Genomic DNA, 22,909 nt, shown 5'->3' on the forward strand with positions numbered 1-22,909 from the left:
AGCAAGCGGAGCAGGCTTGGTAACTGGCATGGGGGGGGGGGGGAATGGGGCATCCCAAAAGTGCTCCTCCTGCCTTCCGTGCCTGCGTTCCAACGGAAGGCAGGCAGGGAAGGCAGGCGGCTCAGCCCGGGAGAGGCTGTTGCTTTTGCAAGCAGAGCTACAGCCTCTTCGGGGCTAGAGCGCCTGCGTTCCGTGGGCTCCTCTAAAGCAATTACTTCCCTTGCTTTAAGGAGAGCCAACAGAAGGCAGGCAGGCAGGCGGCTCAGCCCGGGAGAGGCTGTTGCTTTTGCAAGCAAGGTGACAGCCTCTTCGGGGCTAGAGCGCCTGCATTCCATGGGCTTCTCCCACCCAGTCACCCCTCTGTGCAAAGGGGGCTGATTTGTAAGGCGCCCGCACTGCTCCCTCACTGACAGAGGGGGTAAGACCACCACCCCAAAAAACAGTGGCCCCCTCTCTCTCTGGGGGTGGGGGTGGGCGGTGGAATGGGGTGGGGGAGGGGAAGGCGCAGCTGCCGAGGTGAAGAGGCGACCTCGCGCCTGCTTCAAAGCCTCCCACCGGGTCCTGAATTGAGGGAGCAGGGGCGCCCAGCAGCGAGTCCGCCGCCCTCCGCCGACTCGGGAGTCTCATTGGGTCTCCTCGGAGGAGGCGGAGCCACGCCAAAAACTCCATAGAACAGCGTCTGGAGCTGCTGGCCACAGGCAGGGAGAGGGCGGGAAGGAGGCAAGCGAGCTCTGGGGCTTTCGGCGTGGCGCCTCCTCCTCTGAGGAGACCCAAGGAGACTCCCGAGTCGGCGGAGCGGATTGCTAGGGGCGCCACTGGGCTACAGTAATGATAATTAGAAACGTAGGTAGCCGTGTTGGTCTGACAAAAAAAAAATCCTTCCAGTAGCACCTTAGAGACCAACTAAGTTTGTCATTGGTATAAGTTTTCGTGTGCATGCACACTTCTTCAGATACACTGAAACAGAACTCACCAGACCCTTATGTATAGTCAGAGGGTGGGGAGGGTACTGGCCAGTCCCACCAACTGGCATTGAGGCGCGCACACAAAGGCTCTGACAGTAACCATCGTGCGTCTTTGCCGCTGATAGCCTTTCTCCCATCAAAATAGTACAGTGTTTCCAGCGCCGCACCCACACTGGTTTGCGGGCGCCCGCCCTCTTCCCCACCCCTCGCTCCGCCTCCGGCCTCTGGTCCGCAGGGCGCGCCTATAAGAAAGGCCGGCAGGAGCCGGCCAAGGGGTAGCTGCTCCGCGAAGCTTGTGGGTTGGGATCGCGCTGCTGAAACCATCCGAGCGCTCCAGAGACGCCCCCACAGCCGGAGGTAAGCGCGCCGCCACCGGGCAAGCACCCCCGTGCGCTCCCGCCGCGTTCCCCGCGACTCCCTTCCGAAAGCGGGCGAAAAGCGCCGCGATTCGGAAGTCAAGTCCCGGAGTGAATCCGTATACAGTATTGCTTATGAGTGAAGCCTCGCGGGCGTCCCCAGCCCCAGAGCCGCGTTCCGCCGGATAGAGAGGTTAATGGGCTTGAACGCGCAAAGGAGATGAGATCGGGGTTCTCTCTTTCTCTCTTTTTTAGAAGGGCTTCCTCCATTTATCCCTGCGTCAAAGTTGCGCGCGCGCGCCGGTCTCAACCGGGAAATGCACTGTTTTCGCCCGTTTTCTGATCCACGTGGGCTCTTGGCTCTGAGTATCGCGGTTTGGGAGGGGGGGCTGTCAAGTTGCTTTCTTCCGAGTAGCCCACACTGAAATCGCTTGGGGCGCTCCTGCGTAACAGCACCCAGGGGGCTGCAGTTCAACAAGACTTTGGTTTGTGTCCAGTCAAGTTCTTCTCAGGCTTGAAGTTGTGTAGTTCTCGGGAATGTAGGCGAAAATCGCGCTGGCGTTTTCTGGAGCTGCGTGAAGCTGCTGGTTCATCTCCGGCTGGCGATTGTCCAGCCCTGGAACCTTTTTTGAAAAGGAAGCTGAAAGTGAAAAACTCAACGCGTATTTAACGCATTTACATTTACTGGAGTTATTAGTAGTTGTATTGGCCCTTTAGCGGGTCTTCATGAGGGGGCATGCTTTAAAACAAAACATTAAAAAAAGATCTATTAGTTCACAAAAGTACCTGCATTGCCTTTTTCCCCAAGTTGTGTTTTCTACAGATCAATTACATTTGTGGAGATACATTAGTGTTATATGCAGTATAAGGTTGGAGAAGAAAAGAGGGGGGGCTGGTGGTATTCAGTGCTATGTGTGGGGTTTTGTGTCTGTCCCTTGGGTAGGTTCCCTTTCTATTTGCTTGTTATATTTCCTTGGTACTGAGAGGTTGGAAAGGACACGTTTTTGTAAGTCACTCAGGCATCTTGTGAAAAGCTATGAATTAATGTGATTAATCATAACAGCAGTGAGTGAGATATTGAATTCAGTAAGACTCTTTTATCAGGCTGGATGTTAATTTTTATTTTTATATTAAAGCAGAGTTGTTAGAAATTTATTCGTAGTTTCTTTAAAATATTGAAAATATTACCTGGGACGCATGTGGTCTAAACCTCTGAGCCTCTTGGGCTTCCCGATTGGAAGGTCCACAGTTTGAATCCCCCTGAGGGGGTGAGCTCCCATTTCTTTCTCCCAGCTCCTGCCAACCTAGCAGTTCGAAAGCACACCAGTGCAAATATATAAATAGGTACCGCTGTGGCGGAAAGGTAAATGGCGTTTCTGTGCACTCTAGCTTCTGTCACGGTGTCCTGTTGCACCAGAATAGGTTTAGTCATGCTGGCCACATGACCTGGAAAGCTCTCTGTGGACAAACGCTGGCTCCCGCTGGCTCCCTTGGTGAGATGAGCACCGCAACCCCATAGTCGCCTTTGACTGGACTTAACTGTCCAGGGGTCCTTTACCTTTTCTTCTTCTTTTTTTAAAACCTGGCTTCTATCTTAATCTGTATTTGACGCATATTTAAAACTTAATGTAGAACAATGGTAGAATAAAATCACCACTTAAATGAGTGTTTTTTTAAAATTGTCCAAACTAAATTCCACCACGTCAACAGCATAAACTGTTAGCCTATTTGAATGCCTCTGGGAATAGGTTTTAAGTGCCAGGAAAGAGAAAAGCCGGGTGAATAACCATTGAATACAAAAGATAAATTACTCTTTAAATACCATTTTAAAAATACTGTATGTAAAAATTAATCAACACCTGATTTCCCTGGAGAGAGTGGTAAGCAATTCTACCGTCATCATGAAAATGATATTGTGGGTTGTATAAAATGTCAATCTTAACTCAGAATTGACTTGTTGAAATGAATGGACACCACAAACTTAGATACCACTCCATTTCTGCTAATTTTTAAAGTGTAGAATATATTATTACTATTATTTATTTGATTTATTTATTTAGCTTTGTATACAGTCCTATATCTGTAGATTTCAGGACCAGTGGACAACATAAATTTGCAATATAGGTAAAGGTAAAGGGACCCCTGACCATTAGGTCCAGTCGTGACCGACTCTGGGGTTGCGCGCTCATCTCGCATTATTGGCCGAGGGAGCCGGTGTATAGCTTCCAGGTCATGTGGCCAGCATGACAAAGCCACTTCTGGCGAACCAGAGCAGCACATGGAAACGCCGTTTACCTTCCACTGTAGCAGTACCTATTTATCTACTTGCACTTTGACGTGCTTTCGAACCCCGTCGCAGGGATTCGAACCGCCGACCTTCTGATCAGCAAACCCTAGGCTCTGCAGTTTAACCCACAGCGCCACCTGCGTCCCTAAGCATCTGGGTAGGCTTATCTAAATCTAAACAATAATGTTTTAAGCAGGCACTGAAGAGGAAAGGCAAAGGTGCCTACATGATCTCAAAGCCAGGGTATTTATTATGTGGCACCTGTGGTAAAGGTAAAGGGACCCCTGACCATTAGGTCCAGTCGTGACCGACTCTGGGGTTGCGCGCTCATCTCGCATTATTGGCCGAGGGAGCCAGCGTATAGCTTCCAGGTCATGTGGCCAGCATGGCAAAGCCACTTCTGGCGAACCAGAGCAGCACACGGAAACGCCGTTTACCTTCCCGCTGTAGCGGTTCCTATTTATCTACTTGCATTTTGACGTGCTTTCAAACTGCTAGGTTGGCAGGAGCTGGGACCGAGCAACGGGAGCTCACCCCGTCACAGGTATTTGAACCGCTGACCTTCTGATCAGCAAGCCCTAGGCTCAGTGGTTTAACCCACAGCGCCACCTGGGTCCCTAAACACAACACCACCTGGGTCCCTAAAAAACACAAAATACATAATAAAAATCAAAACAAAAACAATCCAGTAATCCCCCTTTTATAGCAAAGGAAGCCCCCCACACACACCCAAAGCCAACAACTTTAAAACATGGCCATAAATACGGTAAATTACAAATATTTTGAAAACTTTGAATAAGCTGCCCAGGAACAGGGCGAATGATAGATAAAATTGAAATAGCTAATCCCCAAGAAGAGGCTGACTGCTGGGTTGAATGAAAGGCCTATCAAGTCCAGCCTCCTGTTCTCACAGTGGTCAATTGGATGCCCCAATAGGAAGCCTGCAAGCAGGAACGGAGCACAACAGCAACTCTCCCCACTTGTGACTTCTAGCAGCTGCTACACACAGAGGCACATAAGGAGTGCAAAGAAGTCTTGCTGTTTTCAGCTGCACAGGTGAAGCAAAGGACCCCACCAAGGAAAAGAGACCTTTAGGTCTCTGCATGATTAGTTTTCTCACATTTTCTCAGAATGCTAGAAGGGAAATGGTTTTTGTTGCTTGGAGTGTTGGAAGAAGCCCACCACGGCCTTATCTGCCTCAAGGCCCTGGAACGATTGTGCAAAGGGCGGAAAGCCTCGAAGGCTGATCTTAAGGCACTGGTTTAGTCTGTGGGGGTGCAGTTGGTTTTTAAGGTAACAAGAGTCCTAAATTATTTACATCAGGAATGTCGCATCCCAGGTGTAGGGTGTAAGACAGCTTTCTTCACCCCCTGACCATTGGCCATTTTGGCCAGTGCTGGTAGGAGTTGAGGGGGCATAAAAAGTCCCCATCATTTCTGTTTAACTTATGGAGGAGGGGGCAGGGAGAGAAGTCAATGGGCGTGAATTTTTTGCCATGCCCCATGAAAATTCTTTCTTCATCTTTACTGCCTCCGTTCTCTTAACATTCAAACTTAAGAATCATTCTGTTAGTCTCAAAAGCTTCTTTGCCTGCTTTGCAACATAAGTTCAGTTGGCCCTAAGATACACATTTTGCCCAGAGGTGAAAAGGAGATGTAGTACCAAGCAAGGAAGAGTGGCTAATTAAATTAATGGATTTAATTAGAAACCAAAAAGGGGGGAAATGGTTATTAAAGACTGGGGGGAAATTGTGGAATATTGGAAAAATTCATGTGTGCAAATAAGTTCATTAAGAGGATTAATGTAAAACAAGCAGTTAGACATATTACTAAGAGAAACTAAAGAATAATTTAAAGATGGAGTAATGTGGAAAATGCAGTAAAACTAAAACGAAACCACAAAAGTGGGGGGAGGGAAGTCGAACGTGTGTACAGTACTAGAAATGTATGTGATTTGTGTTTTTGTAAGTTGTATGTCTGTAAATTTTTGAACCCCCCCCCAAAAAAAATTATATTAAAAAAAGAAAGATATTTGCCTAGTGTCATCTTAAGGTGGGCTCTACTTCTTCCTCCAGCCTTGAATTGGCCTACAAATTCCAGTGTTTGTTTTTCCACTTCCTTGCTGGGTGTTAGCTTAGCGGCAGTTGGCAAGTTCCTGTTTCTCCCCTGATACTTTGCTAGCTGGATCTCTGCTCAAGGAGAAAAAAAAGCTTTAGGCTGAAGACTTGTTTAGGAAGCCAAACCAATACTTTAACAAGCATAGCTGCCACCTACCCCCAGTGTGGATTAGTGCAGGGGGGGTGCAGACTTATTTCTTGTTTTGATTAAGCTCATCATACATTTGCACCAGCTTCCCCCTCTTCCAAATCTCCAGGTGCCAATTCGTACCCTTATCCAGGGATGGAAGGAACCTGTAGCCCTCCATAGGTTGTTGGACAACAACTCACATCATCCCTCACTATTGTTCATGCTGGGTGGGAGTTGGCACCCAAGATCTGGAGGGTCAGAGGTCTCTACCCCCCCCCCCCAAAATGCAACTGAAACTGTGGACAATTCCATGTTGGATGAACAGCTTTTAAAAAAAATAAAAATTCTGTGTGCATGCAGAGTGCAGTTGTGGAATCTTTTTGATGTTACTGCTTATTAGCACTATGTGGAATTTAATGAGTTAATGGGGAAGGTTTTTTGGGTGGTGGGGGGGAGGAAAGAGACAGGGGCCCTCCCAGGAAGAGTCTGTTATATAATTCTCCTTCCAAAAGTATTAACCCAATCTTCAACCACTGTAAAAATGGACCTGTCTGATACCTCTTTCATTGTCCCCCCTGCTCGCAAATCAATCTTGCATTGCCCTAGAGCAGGCTAGCTAGTAGGGGTGGGGTTGATTCACAGCAGATAACTCCTCCTCAGCTGTGAGATGTTTGAGATAACAATCCTATTTGTTCCACCTCTGGCCTGGGCGTGTGGTTAATCCAATCATACTAACCACTCCCTCCTCCAAAGCTTCTAGCTCCTTCGCCTCTTTCAGGGACAGCTGCTGAGGTTCCAGCTGCTTAGTGAGGAGTGAAGCTGGGAAAGGAGATGTTTTTGGGGAAAGCACCAGTTGTGCAAGTATGGTGGTGCTTTCATTTGCCTAGGAATACAGGGAGCTGCCTTATACAGGCCATTGGTCCAACTAGCTCAGGCATCCCCAAACTTCGGCCCTCCAGATGTTTTGCACTACAATTCCCATCATCCCTGACCACTGGTCCTGCTAGCTAGGGACCATGGGAGTTGTAGGCCAAAACATCTGGAGGGCCGCAGTTTGGGGATGCCTGATCTAGCTCAATATTGTCCACTATAAGCAAGCCTTTTTATCGCTTCATTCACCTAGCAGCACTAGGAAGGTTTGGTCATTTACCCCAGCAGATGAGCTCTGAGAAAGAGTCCCACCCAGAGTTTGAAGGGGATCTAAAATGTCTTCCTTCCTCTCCCTAGGTTGCCACCATGTCTGTGTCACTCAGTTCCAAGCTGAACAAGGCGGTCAGGGACCAGTACATGAAGCTGCCCCTGGGGGGGAAGGCGCTGGTCACATACATCTGGATCGATGGAACTGGCGAAGGCCTTCGCTGTAAAACCAGAACACTGAGCCAAGAACCAAAGAGCATTGAAGGTAAGGCTGGGCCGTGGTTGCCCTCATCCTCTCTTGCAGGAGCAAGGAACCTACAGGCCACGTTCCCCTCTGGAGAACCTTCTAGGAGGCCACATGCAAGTGGCAGGAGGAGCCAGGGGCAACAGTGGGGAGACTTTGGGTGTTACATGTCACCTTTGTAGTGTAGGCTAGTTTCTGCACAGCGAAGGACAAAGACACATCCCGCCCATGCAAAAACACTCATGGAATTTTGCGAAGCAGGGCCAGTAGGAGGTGTGGTTTGGAGAGTCCCGAGGGCCAGATAGAAAGGCTTTGAGGGCCACATCCAACCTCGGGGCCTGAGGTTCCCTTATTCCTGCTCTCTTGGGATGGCTCTGCTTGTGGTTAAAAGTCGTTCCAACACCTTGTGCAATGTGGCTTCCTCTGTTCTCTCTACCTGTTTACAGTCCAGCTTTGGATCTGTTGACTCCCAGCATAGTCAAACCCAAGTAGCAATGTAGTGTTAGGAGCTAGAAACTTGCAGAATCCTTTTTAAATAGGCAGGTCCCCAGTCACCTGGCTGCTATTATTACTATTATTATTATTATTATTATTATTATTATTATTATTATTATTATCTACTTCTGCTTCCTGGAATCTTTGCCAATCTAATTGGAAGCGACTTTTTACTTCCTAAAAGGATTCTCAACTGCAGGCTGGGCTGTGGTTAATGTGGATGCCACTTGACCTGAGCAGATCCTCGGTGGCAGGTACAAGAATGAACCTGCCAGGCTTTAATTACAAGGAGTGGAAGAAGCAGGGCTGGGTTCCTTTTGATGCCCTCTTTGTGCATCTTTAGGAGAGTTATCTGTTATGCTTTTTTTTTACAGGGAAATGTCGCCCCAAGGTGAATAACCCGTTCATTCAATCATGTGTGAGGAACCTCTAGACTGCAGGCTCAATGAGGCCTACCAGTCCTCAAATGTTTGGCCAGGCCTCATCCACCTGACATCATAGGAACATAGGAGATTTACTTGTAGTGTATCAAGGCGCTGGTCAATGTAGTTCAATTTTTTTTATACTGATTTGCAGCAGCTCTCCAGAACATTCCCAACTCTTCCTAGACGTCCCAGGAATGGAACCTGGGGCGTTCTGTGTGCAAGACAGATGTTCAACCTTCCCTCTGATGCCTGAGGTGTGGAAATGCAGCAGGGTTGGCCCAAAACGGGCTTCTAAAGTGCCGCTGAACTGCTGATCCTCAGAACTTCAGATCACAGCATGTGGGTCTTTTCAAGCCCCTTCCTAAGCATGATGCTTAGAAGACCGGATGGTCAGCTGGTTTTTCAGGTCTCCAGAGTGCAATGCAGGGCTCTTTACAGGCCCCTTGCAAAGTGGCCTGTGCTGTGCTGTCGGACCACAGTAGGTACCGGTAAGGGAGATCTGTCTTGCTGACCAGGTCCAGTTTTTCCAGCCGATGGTCTGAACTGAACCTAAAAAGCTGCCTTATACCACCTAATGCCACATACACTGGCAAGGTGTTGCATCTTTTAGTGCAACACCATCTTCTCTATGGAACTCCCTGCCTCTTGTTATTAGGCACGGTGCCTTTAATGTGCTGTTCTTGGAACCTACTAAAAACTGGTCAGCTTGCTTAGGTCAGGCTCCCCAGGCATCTAAATTTTTTATTAAGCATAAAAGTGTTTAAAAACAAAAATAACTGCTGGTTTTATTTATATTTTGATACATGTTTCTGCTTTTCTGTTGGAAAGTAGTTTTTCTCCTTTTTAATCTTTTTTATTCTCTTAAGTGTGCTTTCTTTTTGTTTTATGCAAATTGCTTAGAGGTTTTAGTTTATGTAGTATATATAAACTGCCCACTCAAAGGAGTTGATTGATTAGTTAGTTAGCTAGCTAGTTAGTTAGTTAGTTAGCTAGCTAGCTAGTTAGTTAGTTAGTTAGTTAAATAAATAAATAAATAAATGCAGGATCTTTCTATGGCAGGCATAGGGAAACTCGGCCCTCCAGATGTTTTGAGACTACAACTCCCATCATCCCTGACCACAGGTCCTGTTAGCTAGGGATGATGGGAGTTGTAGTCCCAAAACATCTGGAGGGCCGAGTTTGCCTATGCCTGGTCTATGGGTTCAAGTAGCTGAGTATTATTGCTGCTCACTGGAAGCGACTCTCCAGGATATTTTCACACCTGGGGCAAAAGCAGGGTGTCTCCCCTTATCCTACCAGGAGATGCCAGGGATTGAACTGAGATCTTCTGCATGTAAAGCAGATGCTCTACCTCTGAGCTATGGCCCTTATTCTCACCAAGGATCTATTTCCGGCCAGCCTCTAATAGGTCTGGATTCAGTGGAGTGATACCTAAAACACCTTTATTTCAACCCCTCCCTGCAGATCTCCCAGAATGGAACTTTGACGGATCCAGCACAGGCCAGTCCGAAGGCTCCAACAGCGACATGTTCTTGGTCCCTGTTAGGATTTTCAGAGACCCTTTTACCCTTGATCCCAACAAGCTTGTCTTATGTGAGGTTCTGAAATACAACCGGAAGCGGGCAGGTAAGGTCTTATTCAGTGTTCTGTGTCCTCCCAAGTTGGGCAACCAATAGCAGCCTTTGCACACCTGCAAACCTTGGACTTGAAGCAAAATGCCGTGTTGACATAACTCTTCTTCCTTGCAGAAACCAATTTGAGGAGCAGCTGCAAGATAATCATGGACATGGTCAAAGACAGCCAGCCTTGGTTTGGGATGGAGCAAGAATACACTCTGCTGGGTGTCGATGGGCACCCATACGGCTGGCCCAAGAATGGGTTTCCAGGCCCACAAGGTAAGAAGAATAAGGCTTTCAGCTGAAATGGATGGATGCAGCTAAGGGCATGAGAGTACCTGCCTTCTGGCTGGCACCATATCAGACATACCGCAAGACTCTTTGGCTTTATGATGTACTGTATTACATATATACTGCAAGAATGAGCGGCGTCCTGTAAATTGCCCTTGGACTACTTGATTGATTAATTAATTTATTTGAAGCATTGCTGTCCTGCTCTTCAGTCGAATAAGGGTCCCAGGGTGGCTTCCAAATTTCATTTTGTCCTTCAGGCTTTAACTATCCAAACGGCATGAAACAAAAGTAAAAAGAGATGGGGAAGGAGGAGGGAAAAACCTTTCATGTGGTTCTTGGCCTAATTTAATTAATATGGTGAGGAGGGCGAAAGGAAGTGGCAGAGCAACAGACAAAAGATGTTGCTGAGCCTTTGCCAAGCTTGGTGAAAATGCCATTGCAGTAAGGATGGGGTAGGGTTTTTCTGATGGGGTGGGGGGGGCAGGGGAGATCAGTCTTTGATCCTCTGCCTGTTGCTAGCAGGAGAACTCGCATATAGCCCCCTTTCCCCTAAAGGTTTTGGTAGATGTTGACTTATGGCATAACAAACATCAGGCTTAAGTTGGTAGGGTAGTGCCTTACTTGCCCTAACAAAGCAGCCGGCCAAGATCCTATATAACTTGGAGATGGAAAACTTTGGTGGTAGTTCATCTGCCTTGCATGCAGAAGGTCTCGGGTTCAATCCCTGGGATCTACAGGTAGGGTGGGAAACCGTCCCTGACTCAAAACCTGGAGAGCAGCTTGCAGACAATAATAAGCTAGATGGACCCAAGATCAAACCTGTACGAGGCAGCTTCCCACGTTTCTATGTTCCTGCCCTGTGGGACCAAATGGACTGTCCAGGCCTCTCCACCTGGTTTTCTGTTTGCCAGGATGGATGATGGAAGAGATGGGAGTCGGTTAACACTTGTTGCTTCACCCACTTTTGGCTGCTCCTGCCACTGGCTGGCGGCTCCCAGAAGGTTCCTTCAGGAGGGAATGTGGGTTTGTCTTAAGAAATGTTCCCCAACTCTGCTACGAATTGATGGGTCCCTGCTGCTGAGTCACAGATAAGGGCCTCAGAATGGTCATGTGATCAAGTACTGTCTTGCTGATGGAAGCAACACACACACACACGCATGCATGCTGCCTTGCAACTGCCATCTGTGCATTGTGTATCTTGCAAATCATCTGACCTTTCCCTCCCTGACGTTGCTTGCCTGACTGGGCATTGCACAAAAGTTTCCACTCGCTAACCGGTTTGGTTGCGAAATCTTCCTTCATATGAGGAATTACTGAATGGTGCATGCCAGGCCCTTTCAGCAAAGTGTGTTCTGCCCTTGCTATGCGCCTTGCAAGCAAGTCTCTGAACTGGGGCAACCAGTGGAGGCTGCTTTGTTAGGGCAAGTAAGGCACTACCCTACCAACTTAAGCCTGCTCTCAGCCAGCCCCCTCAACATTTTCCTCTGTCACTGCTTTCCCCCTTCTTTCTCCCAAGCCTTGGTCACTGCTGTGTTGTTGCAGACTGCCTCCGCTTTTGCTCCAATCTCCTGCCATAAATAAATCTTGGCAAGTGATGGGACCCAGTGCTTTTTTCCTGGAGGTACTCAAGGGTACTCAGTACCAACACTTCCCCCCTCCAATGTTAAAAGTGTGGCACTTTCTGTAACAACTTCATGGTGAATCCTGGCACCTAACATTTGGACAGGTCAAGACTCTCTCTCTCCCCCCCCCTCCCTCCCTCCCTCCCTCTCCCTCCCCCCCTCTCTCTGTGTGTGTGTGTGTAAGGAAGAGGAGGAGATAGATCCAATTGTGGTTTTTTCCAACTCGGGGGAGGCATTCCCTTTCCCCTGTCTCTCTGTCTGTGTTTCTTATGCACTTCATTTCTAAGAGGGCACCTCCTATTGGATATGCACATACTGCCTAAGAAAGCTGCATGCTAATTGTATGTGTCATGTGCTTTTTCTTTTCTAGGGCCTTATTATTGTGGGGTTGGGGCTGACAAGGTGTACGGGCGCGACATAGTGGAGACCCATTACAGGGCCTGCATTTATGCTGGTGTGGAGATCTGTGGCACCAATGCTGAAGTCATGCCTTCTCAGGTATGTAGAAAGAGGACCTATAGGGCATCCTCAGCTGAAGGAAAGGGCCATAGCTCAGAGGTAGAGCATCCGTTTTGCCTGCAGGAGTCCCAGGTTCAACCCCCAGTGGCATCTCCAGGTGGGGCTGGGTGAGACACGCACCTGAAATCCCAGGAAGCTGCTGCTGGTCAGTGTAGACAAGACTGAACTAGATGGGCCAGCTGTCTAATTCAGTATAAGGCAGTTTCCTGTGTCCCTGTGATGTGGAAGCGTGCATTCCCTGGGTGCCTATACAGAGGGTGGGAGGAGAGATCAAGAGCTGGATATGCCCACTAAATAGCCAGTTTGCTGGCTCTTACTACAGCTTATTGCTTCCCCTTATTGCTCTGACTTCCCAGCCTGAAGTTTTGATCTGCCACCTGCTCCAGCCCTCTTTTCTTTTAGGGGCACCTTTGCCATAGGTGCCAACTCCCAGATGGGAAAATCCAGGATCAGCAGCAGCGCGGCACCAGAAGTTGCACTGCAGCCATTTTGGAACTGGGCAGAGCAGCACCAGAAGTCGCTTCTACGCATGCTCTGCCCATTTCCAAAATGGCCGCAGCGCCAGAAATCGCTTCTGCGCATGTCCAGAGACTCCAGACATGTGCAGAAGGAGCCTCCCCGGGCCGGTAAGAATCCGGGGGATTTACGGGGTTTTTAAAAATCCGGGCTGCCAGTGGGAAACGGCTGGAAAAACCTTTGCCCTGGTACAGTGTATTTGGCAACCTTGAAGACTAGGAACCTGTTTCTTTTTGCACTAACAGCATCTCTTTCTACTTGCAGTGGGAGTTCCAGGTGGGGCCTTGCGAAGGTATTGAGATGGGTGACCACCTGTGGATGGCGAGATACATTTTGCATCGGGTCTGCGAAGATTTTGGGGTAATCGCCACTTTGGATCCAAAACCAATAACCGGCAACTGGAATGGCGCTGGGTGCCACACCAATGTCAGCACGAAAGAAACAAGGCAGAAAGGGGGTATCAAGTGAGTAGAGTTTTTTCTCTAGGGCACCTGAGTGGATCATTTGAGGGTCTGTGGGTGGAGCTGGAGCCTCCCCAAGACACTGCGGCAATGTTGTCTCCGTTTGCTTGCTAAGTTGTTTGCCCTGGTGTTTTTTCTGTAGCCCACCCTCTCCCATCGTTTCCACTGCTGCCGTCCCCTCGCTCCCCTTGGGCAGAGAGGATGAGTGGCCACGCCCTGCAGAATGCCAGACCTCTTGGCAAGCGGAGTATGGCTGAAGTGGTGGGGGTGCCCAGGATGTGGCACATTCCCATTTTGCCTCAGGGTGGCAAGACGGTGCAAGCCACCCCTGGCTATTTGATTGTCAAGTGTGGCTCTGAATTTGCCAGGCTTGTAGCAAGGGCTGCCTAGGTGATGATGCTTCCACTTGGGCCTGTATAATGAACGAATGCCAAATTGTGCAAAAAAGTGTCTGGAGGCTCCTGTTCCTCAAATCATGTGTAATTTCCCCCATTAAAACTATATTGCAGAGGGAGTGGTGCCATGCTTCCAGTGTAAGATTTGGGGTTGTCCCTTTCAGGGGAAATACATAAATAAATATAATAAAAGATTTCTGTTGAGTTCCAATTATAATTCAAGTTGCCAAGATCATAGGTAAAGGTAAAGGGACCCCTGACGATTAGATCCAGTCGCGAACGACTCTGGGGTTGCGGCACTCATCTCGCATTATTGGCCAAGGGAGCCGGCGTACAGCTTCTGGGTCATGTGGCCAGCATGACTAAGCCGCTTCTGGTGAACCAGAGCAGCACACGGAAACGCCGTTGACCTTCCCACTTGGAGCGGTACCTATTTATCTACTTGCACCTTGACGTGCTTTTGAACTGCTAGGTTGGCTCGGTCCCAACTCCTGCCAACCTAGCCAAGATCATAGTATCAATTCTTTTGACAATATCTACAATTTGTACAGTGGGACGCAGGTGGCACTGTGGTCTAAACCAGAGCCTAGGGCTTGCCAATCGGAAGGTCGGTGGTTCAAATAGCTCCCGTTGCTCAGTCCCTGCTCCTGCCAACCTAGCAGTTCGAAAGCACACCAAAAGTGCAAGTAGATATAAATACTCTCTGTCTTGCTTTTCTAATGTGCTTCTTCTGACGCTTGAGCCTGTGATTGTCCTGCTCTCCAGAAAAACACACTGTCTCTGCCCCGCCATCACAGTCGCCCCCAATACTTTTTGCTGTGCTTATTTTTCCCTGGTGTGCCTGCAGTTCCTCAACCCGTATTTTTTTCCTGCCTCTCCTCTTCAGGTTCATTGAAGCTGCCATAGACAAGCTGAGCAAACGCCACAAGTACCACATCTGCATGTATGACCCTCGTGGGGGCCAGGACAACTCCCGGAGACTGACGGGCCAACATGAGACTTCCAGCATCTTCGAGTTCTCGGCCGGCATTGCCAACCGTGGGGCCAGCATCAGGATCCCCCGCCAAGTCGGGCAGGATGGGTGCGGGTACTTTGAGGACCGCCGCCCCTCTGCCAACTGCGACCCCTATGCCGTTACAGAGGCCATTGTGAGGACTGTCCTCCTCAATGAGACAGGGGACGAGCCCAAGGTTTATAACTATGAGGAGCAGTCGCAGAAAGCAGCCTCCAAAGACTAAGCCTCCATGGCCCCCTCTCTCCCTAAAGTGTTGTCCTTTAGCAGTTAGTAAATGGCTGACATCTTTGGAACTCCTGGCATCGTGACATGTTGACTTACAGAACATATTTCTATATGTATACATATATATTTTTAGGAGAGAAATTATTTTCCTAGTGGGCTTAATGAGTTTCCTTGTTTAGATCATAATGTGGGCTTTTGAAGTAGGGGTGGGGGAACTTGTGGCCGCTCCATTGGTTGTTGGACTCTAGTTCTCACCAGCCCCAAGCCAGCAGGGCCAACGCTCCTGGATGATGGGAATTGTAGTCTAGTGGTATCTGAAGGGCCTGCATGCTCCCCAACCTTGCATTATGGTTGGGCTTGTTTCTTTGTTTAAATTGACTTTGTAAGTGGGAAGATCAAGTTTTGTATAAATTTGTACACTCCTCCCACCCCTCCCCTTTTTCTGCCTCCACAGCAACGAAATAATAAAGTGCAAGATCTTAGCTGCTGTTGGCCCCAGTGTTCATTCAGTTCATGCATTCTTGAGCCAAATCATTTAGAACATGTCCCACGATTGCAGAGGTGCGATCTCCCAAAGCCACACCATTACCTAGCCCTGCTTTGCACCCTGAGTGCATTTGCCTGGCTGGAATGTGTCCTTAAAACCTGATTGTGCCTGTTGCTTGTGTGGGTGGAGGACAGAGGGGTATCTGAATGTGTGCAGAAGCTAGCCTACGGTACATAGGCAAAACTTAGATTTGTTGCTCCACCCACTTTTGCCTCTGGCCCCGCCTACCCCTGGCATGTAGCCAGAAAGGGAATGTGGCCCTCAGGCAAAAACAAAAACAAAAACAAAAAAACTTCTGCACCCTGTGAAGATGACTGGCAGTCAACAAGTAAGATTGCTGCAGCAGCCAAGAACTGAATTGGGGAAGCATATTCTCCCTCACAAGGGACCCAGGTGGCGCTGTGGGTTACACCACAGAGTCTAGGGCTTGCTGATCAGAAGGTCGGCGGTTCGAATCCCTGCAACAGGGTGAGCTCCCGTTGCTCGGTTCCAGCTCCTGCCCACCTAGCAGTTCGAAAGCACATCAAAGTGCGTGTAGATAAATAGGGACCGCTCCAGTGGGAAGGTAAACGGTGTTTCCGTGCGCTGCTCTGGTTCGCCAGAAGCGGCTTTGTCTTGCTGGCCACATGACCCGGAAGCTGTCTGCGGACAAACGCTGGCTCCCTCGGCCTATAGAACGAGATGAGCGCCGCAACCCCAGAGTCGGACACAACTGGACCTGATGGTCAGGGGCCCCTTTATCTTTACCTTTTTATTCTCCCTCACACTCGTACACAAAACCACAATCCTGGGAGGTATGTTAGGCTGTGATTAGCCCAGGTCACTCAATGCACTTCATGGCCAAGTGGGAAGAGTTGAACCCAGATCTCCCAGGTCCTAGTCCAACCCTCTAGACCAGGCATAGGCAACCTTGGCTCTCCAGATGTTTTGGAACTACAACTCCCATGATCCCTAGCTAACAGGGCCAGTGGTCAGGGATCATGGGAGTTGTAGTTCCAAAACATCTGGAGAGCCAAAATTGCCTATGCCTGCTCTAGACCAAGCAGATACCTGCAGTGCTGTGCTATGACATGAACCCCCCATAGAACAAAGAGTGCTAGAGAATTTGGGGGGAGGGGGGAGGGGAGGGAACAACTGAAAACTATGCAGGCACCTGATGGGAGTTTCCCAAGGAAGTGAGAGGGCAGCGCTGAGTTTTCAGAAAGACCTGCAAGCCTTGTAAGGAACTCTACCACCTGTCCTGTCAGCCCATGGGCAGCGGACCGGATACAGGCCAGCAGGTTCCCTGTGGGTGCAGCTACCCACCTACCCCCTGCAATCACCTGACACCTGGCTCCCAGTACGTTTCCGAGCACAATTCAAAGTGTTGGTGCTGACCTTTAAAGCCCTAAACGGCCTCGGCCCAGTATACCGGAAGGAGCGTCTCCACCCCATCGTTCTGCCCAGACACTGAGGTCCAGCGCAGAGGGCCTTCTGGCGGTTCCCTTGCTACGAGAAGCCAAGTTACAGGGAACCAGGCAGAGGGCCTTCTCGGTAGTGGCACCCACCCTGTGGAATGCCCTCTGTGGCAAATTGACGCAGTTTTGAAATGTTTATTCCTACCTGGCTGGCAAAGAGTTAATCCACCTCCAGCCTGACTGACATAGAATTCTGATGGGGGCGGGACTGCCCCCCCCCCCAGAGGGAGGAGGGTGTGGTGTGATGTGATGTGGTGAGGTTATATGAAGAAAGTGGAGAGGTCAGGAGACTGGGAATTTAGATAAGATTTAGGAAAACTTGAAGTTAAATGTTTGACTGAGTTTTTTTTGTACAACTGAAACAAGGCAGATAAATACATGACACGTTAAAGAAAAACTTATGCTTTTACGACAATAAAACTTCATCTCTGTTTTGCCAAAAAGGTTCGTCTTTATTTTTCCAGCGAGGTATCAGGACTCACAGCCGTAGTGGCTCAAGAGAGGGCAAAACTCACCTCAGGCAGGGAGGTGGCAGTTTGTGGCCTGGAGTTACACGGAGGAGGCTTAGTAGGGTAACCCGAGGCGCCAAGAAGTTGCCAGAGTGAAAAGGGCAAACTTTTACAGTGGGGAATCAAACTGAGGGAGACCCTTTACTGTAGGCAAGAGGTTATTCCATCGGACAGCCTAGAGTTTCTTAAGGTACCGGGCCACGTAAGCTGGAAGGCTCTCCTTACTAAGAAACCCACAAGTAAAAGGGGTTTATTTTTGAGGCGGCAGGAGAAGAGGGTGGGTGTTTTCCCCTCTGAATTCCTGTGTCGCATTGATAGTAAGAGAGAGTGGGACCCATCGTCACACCCTCCCACCAGAGCTCAAAGAGAATAACAATTACCAGACCTTTAGAAGGCATCTCAGGGCAGCCCTGTTTAGGGAAGCTTTTAATGTTTGATGGATTTCTGTATTTTAATATTTTGTTCGAAGCCGCCCAGAGTCGCTGGGGGAACCTGGCCAGATTGGCGGGGTATAAATAATAAATATATTATTATTATTACTGTTGCAGCACATAACCAGTTTTTTACGTTGGCAGCCTGGCTGGAATTCAAAACAACTGGATTCCTACCACATGTAATAAGATTAACATTTGGTCCTGTTATCTGCCAACAAAAATGGTGTTTGCGTGTGTGTGTGTGGGGGGGGGGTGTATTGCAGGAGTGGAGAACTTTTTTCCACCTTGAAGGGCCGCATTCCCTTCTGGGTCTTCCCAGGGGCCATATGCAAAAGAGACAAAAGTGGGCAGTTAAGGAGTCCAAGGGCATATTCCAGCAGGGCAAAAGCAATCAAGGAATGTGTAAATCATGGTTGAGTAAGGGGTGTGGCCTGAAAAAAGTTCCAAAAGCCAGATAGAAAGACCTTCAAGCTGCATTGGACCCCCAGGTCTCACCCTTTGCATCCTCAGAAACACTTCAAAAAAATCCAAATAATAGGTTGTTATTGTGCAAGAGTACACCTAGAATAATGGCTTGGGCCAGCTATGAATTTTCCCTGCTGCCTTTAAAAAAATCTCCCTTCATCACACAGAATAAGCCATGTGCCAGAATGCTCGTTTTTGGTGGGCTAGTTTAGAAGCACTCCAATTGTGGTCCATGAGCTTCATCCACCTCACACTTGGAAAAGTTGCAGAACAAGAGAGAATGTGTTTACTTGGCCCGAGTCCTCCTTTCCCTCCCTGGTGTCGGAGATATGAAGCTCTTTTGCTCAGGGCCAGAATAACAAACAGGTTTAAAAAAGCCCTGCCCTGGGGACTCTGATACTCGTATTACATTTGCAGGTGAAGTTGATTCATTTGCCTCTTCCAAATGTACCAGGGACTAGAGCACCTCTCAACAGCAAAGGCTCAGGCATGTGGTTTTTGGCACAGCAGTCAAAAGTGTATTAGTGGTCTACCAAGACACGTGGCAATTTTCAAGTGGTCCACAGTTTATTAGGAAAGTTTGGGAACTGCTGTGTTTATAGAATATCTTCCTATATACAAAGAAGTAGGACTGTTGTCATGCACTGCAGTGTGGTCACCACTAGGTAGTGTGGCTGTACCAACTGCAGCGTAAGGAATGGCAGGCAGACTCGGGCAAGCTGTTTAACAGAGTGGGGGAGGTACCTACAGTGAGATTTAACAGAGCAGGTGCATTACACAGCAGTTTAGCAAGCTGTTGTGTGAAGAGCCTCCCCCGCTCCATTAAACAAGCCTGCAGAGAGGTTGAAGAGGGAAGCTATGCAGAGCAATTTAGAAAGGAGGCAGGATTAGCGAGTGGAGCAAGCAGTCCCTAGCAATATCTTTCTACCTAGGAAATCCTATATAAATGACATTCCTTTCCTGCACCTTGAAGGGGTGCAACCTGTTCTATCACCTCTGGATATCCACTACATTCAGAGGCACCTTTTTTGGGGGGGGTCATGTGAGCACATTTGAATACCAGGAAAAACTCACAGGCAACCTATTGGCTACAAGAAAGTGCTTTAATCTCAACTCCACTTTCAGCAAGAGGAAGAATAATAGAATCATAGAGTTGGAAGAGACCACAAGGGCCAACTAGTCCAACCCCCTGCCAAGCAGGAAACACCATCAAAGTATTCCTGACAGATGGCTGTCAAGCCTCTGCTTAAATACCTTGTGGACCCCAGGGAAGGCCTCTTGAGTGTTCATGTGCCCGAGAGTGCCATGTTGGTGACCCCTGTTGCGAGGCACAAAGAGACCGGGCCGCCTTGCAAGAGAAAAGACCTGTAATGTCTCAAAAGTAAGAAACCAAGTCCAAGACAATAATGCCCACTTACACCACAAAGAACTCATAACCCACTTACTCTCAGCAGCCAGAAACACCATAACCAGACACTGGAAAGACCTGTCAGGAGTAAGCATGGACCAATGGTACCAAATCGTATGGGAAACAGCTGAAACTGACATGGGGACAAATAGAAGAAGACGGGTTCACCCCGGTATGACTCCTCTTTCTCACATATACAGCCCAACAAGACAATGACAAAAACCCACCAACAGCATACAAATCAATATGGCTATCCAGATCCAAAACACCCACCCACCCCACTCACACACGAAACAAAGACCACCACAGCCAACCATAAATGAACAACCATACCCTAGGCTAACCCCAACATCTCTCACCACCAAAGGAACACAAGCGAATGGCAGAGAACCTGCACAAGCGATGCTGACAAAAAAAAACCACATATATTACCGTAAGTAAAATAGAAACATCGTCACCTGACCCCACCCCCACCTATCTTTCCCCCTTTTCTTCCCAATGTCTCAACAAATGAAACTGACTTGTAAAAATGCAACGAGAGACATTGCACATATTCTTGTAAATCAAGAAAATGTTTAGAAGAAGAAGAAGAAGAAGAAGAAGAAGAAGAAGAAGAAGAAGAAGAAGAAGAAGAAGAAGAAGAAGAAGAAGAAGAAGAAGAAGAAGAAGAAGAAACAAAGGAAAAGATCCTGACTGCACTATTGATGAGGACACTTGGAACAGACTATGGTAGCACCCACCATATAAAACCATCTCAGTGCAGAACACAGGGAGTTAACATTAAAAAATAATTCATATGTGGTGTTTGATCCCTCATAGATTGGCATGCATGTCTTCCTCACCAATATGTTGGCGCAGATGGCAAGAAACAGTTACCTATATTCACAAGTGATGTCCTGTGCCAAAATGCAAAAAAAAAAAATGGGTTTAATTTTTTCAAGGCATAAGTACAATCATTGGCCACATACTAACTCCTTCTCCCCAGTTGGCACTATTCAATATATCTAAAAATGGAGAGGCACCCTCTCACTGCACAGAGAGTGTCACACAGCTACCAGAAATATTAGCGCCTGACCCTGGAAAGACCAAGCTTTTATCATGGCATAACAAGGCATGGGAGATAGCCTTATCAAAAAAGCTTAAATATAAATTAAGAGTTGCAAGAGAATAAAGCAATTTTTTGTGATATGGTACACTTTTAAGTATGTCGATGATTCAAACAATTTAAAGCTCCAGCATTTAAAAGATTACGGTTGATTCAATAAAATATATCTGACAATCATGTGTCCCCTCACTCCCCTCTCTCCTTCCCCACTTTTTTGTGTACCAGTCTGTATATTGCATGTATACTGCTTTTCTCTTTTCAAGAACTGCATGACACATTCTTTGTTGGCACCCTTTAGTTTTTCCCTGTGTTTAACCAGTTTTGTTTCGTTTTTCATTTCTGTACCATATAATTCTTGGAATATGTTATTTTATACACGTACTGCCAATTGACCCAAGTTGGAAACTTTTCAAAGGTCTTGTGGAGTCTTGTTTTTTAGACCATCAATGTGCCCTTTGTTACGGAAATTACAGGGTTGTTGTTTTTTTACAACTTTAAAGTTGTTAAATGTTACAGATATTATGCATAAATGTATCCTTTTGACTTGACAGCTCAGGGAAGTTACCTAGCTTTAAAAATCATATAAAATCAACTCCTTTGCCAGTTTCCTCCATTCCAATGCTATTTTGCCCTTGAAAAGAGGACTCCAGGAAGTGCCCAGAGGTGACAATTGCTGAGCTGATTGTTGGCCAAGAAAAGCTTAATCCCATCACCTGACATGCAAAGGAAGTTCTATTGTACTTTGGGTGGTGGGACTTCAGAGGTGTTTGCCTATGCTAATCTTATACCTGGGTCTTGCCCTGACATGTCTGCTTATGCATAATCTTGAACCAAGGACTTGTCTGGACATGTTTGCCAAGGTGAACTAGTGTAGCCCATGTCTACCCCTCCCCTTTGGTGACATGTCAGTGATATAAAGATGATGTACCAATGGTGCTGTGTGAACTGTATCCTGGGATGTGGTGGGAAGTTTTAAAATTCAATGTCGCCCCATCCTCTGGGTTCAATCCCTTTTTGAACCTGTTGCACAATAAACTTTGGTCTACGCTATTTGGTGGCTGGACTCCTTCTATGTTCCGCAGGGACCCGCGGGCTCTGCCTGACGAGCTGGGTGGCAGAGCAGCCTCGCACCTGGGTTCCCCCCCCCCCGTAACACCTTTAATGACACATTTAGGGTATGTATGTGTGGTGGGGGCAAACAATAAATCTTGTCGACTAGCAACTTGTCTAGAATTTGGGGAGCATACGAACAGGAAGGGATGGCCTTTGGGATATGGAACTTACAGCCCACCAGACATGGTTGGACTTGCAACACTCATCATCCTTAGGACCGGCCCACCCATGGGGCAAGTTGAGGCAACCACCTTGAATGGCAGGATCAACAGGGCCAGCAGATCCCATTGTTCCCAGTGTAGATCTTCACTCTGCTTCTTCCCTGATGGGGAGGGGAGGCATCATATTGTGGTTTGCTTCAGGTGCCAAAGTTTCTTGGGCCAGCTCTGAGCATACCTGACCGTTGTGCTGTGCTGGCAGCAGCGGTGTAGCTAACTGCTCGGGTGCCCAGTGCAGCACATGCGTCCTGCAGCCGGGGGGGGGGGCGAGCTGCCCATGGGGGCAAGGCAAGCCAAGGCAGGGCACGCTGTGTGGATCCTCTCCGCAGCCTCCCCCTCAGCTGCAGGGCAGCTAAGATAGTTGGGAGATGCAAGCCCCCACGGTGCTCGAAAAAGCAGCACAGAGCTTGCAGGCAATCCGCCCACCGCCTCCACCTCAGGAGAGACGTGTGGCTCAGGCACGCGGCAGGCCCCACAGTGTGGCACCCAGTGCCCCCCACCTCACCTAGCTATCAGTGGTGTAGGAAGGGGGGTGCGGGAGTCCCCCCCCAAAAAAGTGTTGTGAGCCCAATTTTTAAAACACATATTTTTGCCATTTTGTCACCCCCTCAGTGATAACACCTGGGGGGGCCCACACCCACCGCATCCCCCTTCCTACGCCACTGGCTGGCTGGCTGGCTGGGGAGTTGGATGCTGCAGAAGGGTAGACAAAGTTCTTTTCCCCTAAGCATATTGGAGTGCAGCTGTATCTGACAAGTTTGCAAAGTGCTTGGGATGTGTGGGAGTGAGGACTAGCTGACTGACTCAGCCAAGGGAGAGAGCTTCTTAGAGGCTT

General features: G+C 48.3%; 1 protein-coding gene across 1 annotated transcript; it reads left to right on the forward strand.

Annotated features, from left to right (window-relative positions):
* Window positions 1-1,254: 1,254 nt before the first annotated feature.
* On the forward strand, window positions 1,255-15,300 carry LOC132591476 (glutamine synthetase-like). Its single transcript, XM_060270110.2, has 7 exons — window positions 1,255-1,322; window positions 7,082-7,256; window positions 9,620-9,781; window positions 9,904-10,050; window positions 12,058-12,185; window positions 12,987-13,186; window positions 14,465-15,300. The coding sequence occupies exons 2-7, from the start codon at window positions 7,091-7,093 to the stop codon at window positions 14,814-14,816; spliced, it is 1,155 nt and encodes a 384-aa protein (XP_060126093.2). The 5' UTR covers window positions 1,255-1,322; window positions 7,082-7,090; the 3' UTR covers window positions 14,817-15,300.
* The last annotated feature ends 7,609 nt before the right edge of the window (window positions 15,301-22,909 follow it).

The sequence above is a fragment of the Zootoca vivipara genome, chromosome Z2 (genome assembly GCF_965207765.1).
Source record: "Zootoca vivipara chromosome Z2, rZooViv2.hap1.1, whole genome shotgun sequence".
Lineage (NCBI taxonomy): Eukaryota > Metazoa > Chordata > Lepidosauria > Squamata > Lacertidae > Zootoca > Zootoca vivipara.